The sequence below is a fragment of the Phoenix dactylifera genome, chromosome 11 (assembly GCF_009389715.1).
Source record: "Phoenix dactylifera cultivar Barhee BC4 chromosome 11, palm_55x_up_171113_PBpolish2nd_filt_p, whole genome shotgun sequence".
Classification (NCBI taxonomy): Eukaryota; Viridiplantae; Streptophyta; class Magnoliopsida; order Arecales; family Arecaceae; genus Phoenix; species Phoenix dactylifera.
The window spans coordinates 5,376,740-5,384,977 of NC_052402.1; the positions used below are offsets into that span (position 1 = coordinate 5,376,740).

At 40.7% G+C, this 8,238-nt stretch overlaps 1 protein-coding gene across 1 annotated transcript; it reads right to left on the bottom strand.

The window, feature by feature from the left end:
* Window positions 1–2,777: 2,777 nt before the first annotated feature.
* On the bottom strand, window positions 2,778–4,616 carry LOC103705218. The gene has a single exon (XM_008788853.3). It carries the CDS (start codon window positions 4,582–4,584, stop codon window positions 3,124–3,126), a length of 1,461 nt encoding a protein of 486 aa, XP_008787075.3. The 5' UTR covers window positions 4,585–4,616; the 3' UTR covers window positions 2,778–3,123.
* Window positions 4,617–8,238: the final 3,622 nt, after the last annotated feature.

An 8,238-nucleotide genomic window follows, 5' to 3' on the forward strand; every position in this document is an offset into this window, starting at 1 on the left:
GCCCCATGCATAATGTGCACTGGATGTTCTAGTCCTTGAATCAGTTGCTGCCACATGTCACTTTTAGGATCAGGCAGAAATGAGGAGCATCCATCACCCGTTCCGTGACACTGGCATTATCCTTTGTCGGTGGAGGATGAAGGACAAGCAAAGAAGGCATAAGCGGCATTAAAAAGATGACAGGTGCTCTCCATGTTCATTAGGCTCTCCCAAGACATTCAAGAGCAGCACCTCAATCAACTTAAAGCCATTCAATCCCAAAAGAGACATGTGGCAGCAATCAATGCTAAAACTTGACCTTGCAATGCAAAGTATACACTAGAGAGAATCCAAAGTCCTACTATAATGGCTCTAGGGCACATTTATTACAACATAAAAACATACAATGGCCTGTTAATTATGTGCTATAAAATGACAAAGCATTTCTTTTTTACATTTACAATTAAAATAGTATAGTACTAATTTTAACAAATTAAATTACAGTAAAACATGCTGATTGTTCAATATATAAGCCCATAACTATGTTGTAGCTCCATTTGTTTTCATTTCACACATTCATTCAGAATATGGGTGGTGCATCTCGCAATTTCATCTCTTTTTTTTTTAGAACTTAATGTAGGAGTTCCATTCTTACTGATGGAAAGAATCACCTGCCTGATCATCAAACTAGAAATTTCGTTATGTACAATAAATTCACGCTGTTAATAAGTTTGTTAAAGAATTTCCACTGTGCCCCAACCATACAACTTGACATGTTGAAAGCTATGTCCTTTCATGATGTAATTAGAATTCTTGATGGGACCTTAACTTTACAAATTTGTTATCAAGCAAGTTTTAGCCTGTCACTTTTTCCATATATTTAGCTTTAAATGTATTAGGTCTCATAGCAGTTGGTCGTTAAGTGTAAAATAAGAGTAGTGATGCATATGTAGGACATCCCTATTAATTTTGCATTTTTCGAATTATGTTCGGGGTTATACTCTAGGAAGACTTAATTAGACCTAAACAACTTTGTGCCTATCTATTAAGAAAGAATATCCTAGATCATCTTCTTTCTTTCTTTCATATTATTTTTTATTAACCTACATCAATATGACTATAATTTCATCTTTTTTTAGAAAAAATGGATGATTAGGTATTACCCAAATTAGGAAAGACTAGGGATGATATCAAGGGTTTCAGCATTGGTATAAGGCATAATGTAGGCAAAGGTCAGTAAGGGTGCATTACAGGTAGTCTGCAGTATCACTAACTAGCACATTTGAATTGGATATTAAAGTCTTCTTGTGCATTTTAGGCAACATTTGAAAGCTCAGAAATGTGATTCAGGTAGTGGAGTAACGATTCACCCTTTTACAGAAAGTCTTTGAGTAATGCAACAAATCAGAGAAAATAAGATATAGGTCAAGCTACCAAGTAGTAAATTTTGAGTTTGGCTGCAAGATAAAATTGTTGATAACCAGAAGGTCTTGCACCCTATCTTCCTGACCAATCTCTAGCCTCTCACCATGTGTCTTCATGAAGCTTTAACTTAAGAAGCAAGGCCTATCAGCAAGTTCTTCACTTGAATTGAGGCATCTCACTCCAAAAGAAGAAATTCATCTAAATTTTTTATTGCTTGCCTGAATAATTAAGAGCAAGATATGCCATCTCGGTACCGAACCCCATACGGGTACCAATCTATTACTATGTCGGTACGCTTGGTATGGAGGCTAACTGGGCATGGGTTTGATACTTGGTACGCTCTCTATACCACATACCGGTTTAGTACCGGTATGGTACTTTCGATACACACCAGTATCGACCATTATGGCATTCTTTGATTTAAGAGAACATGAGGTATTTACAATTGTTTAAGATAGTGTTTTAAGGCTCGTGAAAGAATTCAGACATGCCTTTATAGAATTCATGTGGGAGTCGATTTATATCAAAAGAAACTAGATTTCCAGGCAAAACCATGTTCTCAGGAAATACTAACCAACTTGGAGGATCAATTGCCTAGTCATTCAGAATCTGATGGATTGAACACGAGGCTGCTAGGCATCAGATCTAAACTGAATCTGACTTGAGTTAGATCTTTGCCTCCTGGCCACATTGTCACTGAAGTTGCTGCAGTGCTGAGGTCAGAGTGACCGTCGTCATCAGAGGCAACATTCAGTTAGCTGGTGTTGTGTCATTGAGAAGCTAACTTGTGTTAAACTCTCTGCAGCTCCAACTTGCATCAAAATGATTTTCACCCCACTTGTGGACTGAATCAAAAGCCCCATCCTTAGACCACCAGATATTTTTTTAAACAAATTGGGATTAATACTAAGGTTCCGCAAATTGGTGACTTGTTACTAAAAAACAGCAGAAGAGAGGCACATATGAAGTCAAGAAACATGTAAATTGATGAATTAGGTTTTAATGTCCTACAATGGTGTCACTTGCAGATTCAGTCAATCAAATCAAGAAGATGAAACAAGATGCTAATTCTACAAATTAGACCACTGAAGATCTGAAAGTAATTCGACAACTCATGCACATAATTATGTATCTTATGTTTTGTTGTCTCAAATATTGTATGTCACCTTCCCAAAATATGTTAACCTCTGTTTTTTCTGGTAATGTATATCACCCTGATCAAATTTAAGAATGCTCTGGTTAATTTTGGTCACACATTCGTCTCCCCATCTAATTATGCACTTGTTTGCTTAAATTTGGCATTTGTCTCCAGTTTAACTCGAGTATGGAAGAAAAGGGGGGGAAAATCCATCTAGTAAGAGAATTAAATAGCTTGCAAAACTGTGAAGGTAGAGTTGACCCTCCCTCTATCCCTCAACTTACATCCAACTAGTATGTATATATGGTGTACAAAACTGTGAAGGGGCAGGGTTGACCCTTAACCCATCATCAACAGCCAACTAGTATACAAAACTGTGAAGGTGGGCTCACCCTTCACTTATATATATAGTCTACAAAACTGTGAAGGTTGGCTTACCCTTCACTAATCACTCTGCATCCAACTTATAATCTGCTCTACAAAACTGTGAAGGTGGGCCTAGCCCTCTGCTCCACCCATCACTGGCATCCTACTAGTACATAATATATCAGCTACAAAATTGTGCAGCGAAAGCTAATACTTCATGAAGATTCACCACCTCCCATCGGAAATTGGCCCCCAGGGAAACCAGAGCTGCTCTCCAGTGGGAGTGAAGGAAGGTAGCTGCCAAAGGCTATGTTACATACCGAAGTAGCAGCAATGGATGGCAATGTTGCAATTGACGATGGTGCGAACGATGCCATAGAATCTCTCATAGCTTTATGTCCATGGTTCAAGAAAGTTGATGCATCACCACCTCCAGTCGGAAATCCACTCTCCGGGGGGAGCGAAGGAAGATCGATGCCAAAGGCTCTATTATACGCCAGAGCAGCAGCAGCGGATGGCGGCATTGCAAACGGCGATGGTGCGGACGATGCTAGGGACTCCCTCATAGCTTCGTGTCCATGATTCAAGCATGGTGACGCATCACCACCTCCCATCTGAAAAAGGCTCTCGACGAAACCAAAGCTGCGGTCTGGTGAGAATAAAGGACGGTCGCTGTCAAAGGCTATGTTGTGCTCCGAAGTGGATGGCAATGGCGCAGGAAACGATGGTGCGGAGAGAGACTCCATAGCTTTCTGTCCATGATTGAAGGAGGTTGACGCATAAGAACTCGTGTCCACTTGGTTCAGCTTCACCGGAACGGCCGTGAAAGCATTATTTACGGGATATGGATCGAAGGCCATAACCGGATTTTCAGAGGAAAAAATAAAACCTCCACTCTGTTCCTGTCCATGATTGAAGGAGGTTGAACTCGTGTCCACTTGGTTCGGCTCCACCGGAACGTCAGTTAAAGCATTATTTACGGGATATGGATCGAAGGCCATAACCGGATCTTCCGAGGAACAAATAAATCCTCCACTCTGTTCCTGTCCATGGTTGAAGTAGGTTAACGCATAAGAACTCGCGTCCACTTGGTTCGGCTCCACCGGAACGTCCATGAAAGCATCATTTACGGGATATGGATCGAAGGCCATAACCGGATCTTCCGAGGAACAAATAAATCCTCCACTCTGTTCCAACGCTGCCTTGGATTCTATTGGCGCATCAGGATACTCCATGGGAGTATTAGGAAGACTACCTTGACCTTGTTCGCCGGTGCTGCAGTGGCTGCTTTGGTCGCGCTCGGCGTCTCTGAGCAGTTGGATTCTATTCCTGACAGGCTCCAAGCTCGATTCCATGGAGTAAGCCAGCTCTCTCAGCGACTCCTCCGGCAAGCCATCGAGCCAGCTGAGACCACAGCCCATGAGATTTTGTCCCTCGTACTCGCCGACTTGGCCTGCGAGGCATCTCAACTGGGCGATGGCAGGCTTGCAGCGCTCCTGGCCGACGAGGTTCCGGTATCCGGCGACGATCCCGCGGACTGCTCCGTCGTCGTCCGGCCATGTGTCGGGCCTGCCGTCGGGATCGAAGCATACGACGGCCGTAGGGACGTTGCAGAGCGTGGAGAGCTCGAAGGCCGCCTTCGCCAGGCTCGCTTTTCTCTTCCGGTAGGTGACCATCCGCCTTCTCCGGTTTTCTATGAATTTTATCTGCCTCGGACGAGCCATCGATGCGCCTTCTTCTCATCAGCGGTGCTTGCTTTATATAGAGAGGGATTGGGGGGAAGCCGAATCGAACTCGAACTCGAACTCGGGAAGCATATGCCGTTTAGGAATCCTCTCCCGGTTGGGTTAACGGACATCAACGGACGGTTCGGAAAAAGCTTCCCTCGTCCCGCCAAAGCCTCTATTAACCTTTTATGGTATTATGAGGGATATTATTGGCCGTTCTAACATAAATAAATTTTAATTACAGAAAAAGTTCTATGCTGCTTGTCCAAATTATGTGCGGAAAATCTAGTTGACCAGAATGACGTTGGTCAAAGTTTAGCATGAAAGAGTCTAAGAGAATTGACTAGAGTAATCCAATTCATACAAGAAATCTAAGTTTAGGGTCCTGATTTGTTCGGGTTAGCGGGACCCACTAGGTAAAATAGTTTTTTTTAAAAAAAATCAAGTTTTCGAGTGATGGTCTATCCGAATCTCAGAACATTGCTTGAGGCATCTGGCTACACCTTCACAAGTCAAATAAACGACACCCTAGAATGCCACACACCGTGATAGCAAGGCCTCTGCATGCTCCTTCACTATCTTGATTAGGTTCCTCTATACAAAGCAAATCAGATTAATGCAGGTATCTCACCTGCTAGTGAATTATTAATTTCACTTATTTACTCATAATATTTAGGTGAAAAAATAATAGTGATGGAAAATTTTAACTATAGTTTATAAATAACGTGGTGTCGTCTTGTAGCTATCACACCCTAAATTCAGGATATAATATGGCCATACTACCGAGGAATACAACCTACGATAACATGAAGCTAACAATAATAATCTCAAATAAAAATAAAAGATCTAAATCCATCATCGATTAAAAACTCTTCAACTATAAATTTGTATCCAATTAAAGAACTGAAATTCTATTAGAAAATAGCCAAGCTCGCTAGCGCGAACTCCAAACATGGACAATTCTTCATTCGTAGATATCCTATTCGTATGACAAAAGAAAAGAAAAATAAAAAGATATGTGAGCTATACAGCTCGGTAAGTAAAACTTACTCTACCTTATCCGATCAAGTATAAGTTTAATATGAGCAATGCATCATTTTAAAAAAATAATTATCATTACAAAATAAAATATTTCATAGTACATCATGATAAAACAAGTTATAGAAACCAATGATATATGTATAAATCATGAAGATTTTGTAAGCATAGTTCCGAGTTTATATTGCAAAAAAAAATTATAAATCATTTTTCACCATTTAGTCATATCATAGTTCAAAGCATTGTTAACAAATATTTATGCTAAGATCACTTTATACTTGCGGTAGGGCAGGTATTTGTAATCAACAAAGTATCATGTTTCGTATGCCAACTTTATACCTGCTAACCGGGCTTGTGTTCGTATGAAACTAGTTACCGATATTGATTTTCTCCAATTCAATAGGGGATATACATAGCTATTTAAGAGCCTTTAAAATATTTATATTTTTTTCTTAAAACATACATGTAAGTAGGTGGCAAAACACAAAATGGCATGATAAGATTCATATTTTATAAACAAATTATTTTCATTAAAAACATTTATAAAACTACTTTTCACAACAAAGCATAATTTTTATAATACACATGTTGATCCTTGCTTTTAGGAAAACGTTATATCATCAATAATAAATCATGTGCATGGAAAACATGTGATGTTTGAAAGTTAATAAGGAGTGCACAATTTATTTATCTCGTCCATCGTAGATCTTCAAACTAAATAAATATGCTAAACCTATTTAAAATATTAAAAAAAATAATTTTTATTTGATAACTTTAATAGTATTAAAATAATATAAAAAAAAGAGAGAGTTGGCTGTGTAATAACATTTGGTGGCTTCGAATGGGTTAAGTCTAAGTGATTCAATTAATGAGTTATGTAGCACAAACTCGATCAATGCTAAAATCATTTGACAAAGTACATCAATAGTAGGTTTTAAGAACACTCAACAAGGGTCGGGATGATCAATATGATAGGCTGCTTGCGCACCAAGATGGTATAGGGTCTTTCTGCTAGGGTCAACCTAGAGACCGGACCCTGTACCGAGGTCCATGGAACTTGTAGAAAAAGAAAATGAGATGTTTTACCCTCCCCTTAGAACAGGAATGGGAGGTCGAGGTTGATGGAGACCAATACGCAGTGCGACCACTAGGCCGATTCAGGAACCCATTTTTCAAGTGTCAACAAGGGTCCACAAAGGAGGGGGACGCTTTACAAAGTTCTATAAATTCATGTAGGGCTTGTTTGGTTCGCGAGAAAAGAAGGGGGAAAAATGTGGTCAACGGAAAAGTAATGAGATGCCTCTTGTTTGGTTCAAGTTTTCAAATGAGAGAGATGGAAAAGTTGCATTCCCATGGGAATATGATTCCCATATTTCATGGAAAAATTTTTTCCATGAGAAACATGGGAAAGTTACTTTCCCATGAGGCAGAAATCACTCCATTTTTATTTTTTTTCAAAAAGGCCCTTCAGCATTAAAGAAGCATTAAAAAAGCATTAAAAATCTAATTTTATTAAAGGTATAATAGAAATTATATATAATTTTTCCAGAAAAGTGGATAGACACCCAAACATAAGCACTCTGGAAATCTGTCACTTTTCCATGGTCAACCAAACATGCCAAAAGTACTTTTCTAGACATCCTCTTTTTAGAAATTTGTTTTTCAGGAATCATATTTCTAGAAGAAAAAATGCTTCCCGCGAACCAAACGAACTCGTAGAGAAAGAAAGAAAGAGAAATATTAAAGGGAATGAGAAGAATATGTCCTCTCTCTCTCTCTCTCTCTCTCTCTCTCTTCCTTCTTGGCAAAACAGGGGAAGAAGGGGGGAGGGGGTGCAGCGTGGCTTAGATGGTGGCCCCGTGAGGTGCCAGCAAGCGGCGGCGGCGGGCAGCGAAGAGCGGCCTGTGGCGGCGACTAGTCGACGAGAGGCAAGGAAATCAGCCAAAAACAGAGTCAAACAAGGAGCCTTTTGCTCGATTATTTTCGTGTCCCACGCCACTCATCAATGGTTGGGGCTCTAGCTCCAGCCAGGGGCCAATGAGGGGAGAAGTTGAGGCCCTCGGCAACAAACGCCGGTGAAGAAGATGGCCAGAAAAAAGAAAGAAGTTGGGCCCAAACAGGGGATGTTTTCTAATCAATTTTTTGACGGATTTCTGAGCCGGTAGTGGTGGTTTAAAGTCATGGAAGAACAGGGAAGAAAAGGAAAAGAAAACCAAGGCCTTACCTTGGCTTCGACGGCATCCACAGTGCTGCGGAACAAGGAATTTAAATAGAGAAAGAGGAAGAAAGAGAAAGGAGAACTCTCGGTGGTGGAGTGTCGTAGAGGAGAGGGGATTTCTTTTTATAGAGAAGCCTAGGATCCCCAGCAGCCCTAGGAGTCAGGCTCCTTCCGAGACTCAAAGGAGAAGAAGACTCCCATCGAGAGTCTTCCGCTTCTCCCGCGCATGCAACACACACGCTGTGCGGTGTCAATGGGCCATCTTCTTTGGTCCAGGCCGGCCAATGGGCCAAGTCGGTCCAATGTGAGGCTCGGTCTCACAATAGTAGCCCCCCACCATTATAGCC

Excerpts from the sequence above, each read along its gene's own strand:
- LOC103705218 (XM_008788853.3), bottom strand. The coding sequence starts at position 4,584 with ATGGTCACCTACCGGAAGAGAAAAGCGAGCCTGGCGAAGGCGGCCTTC.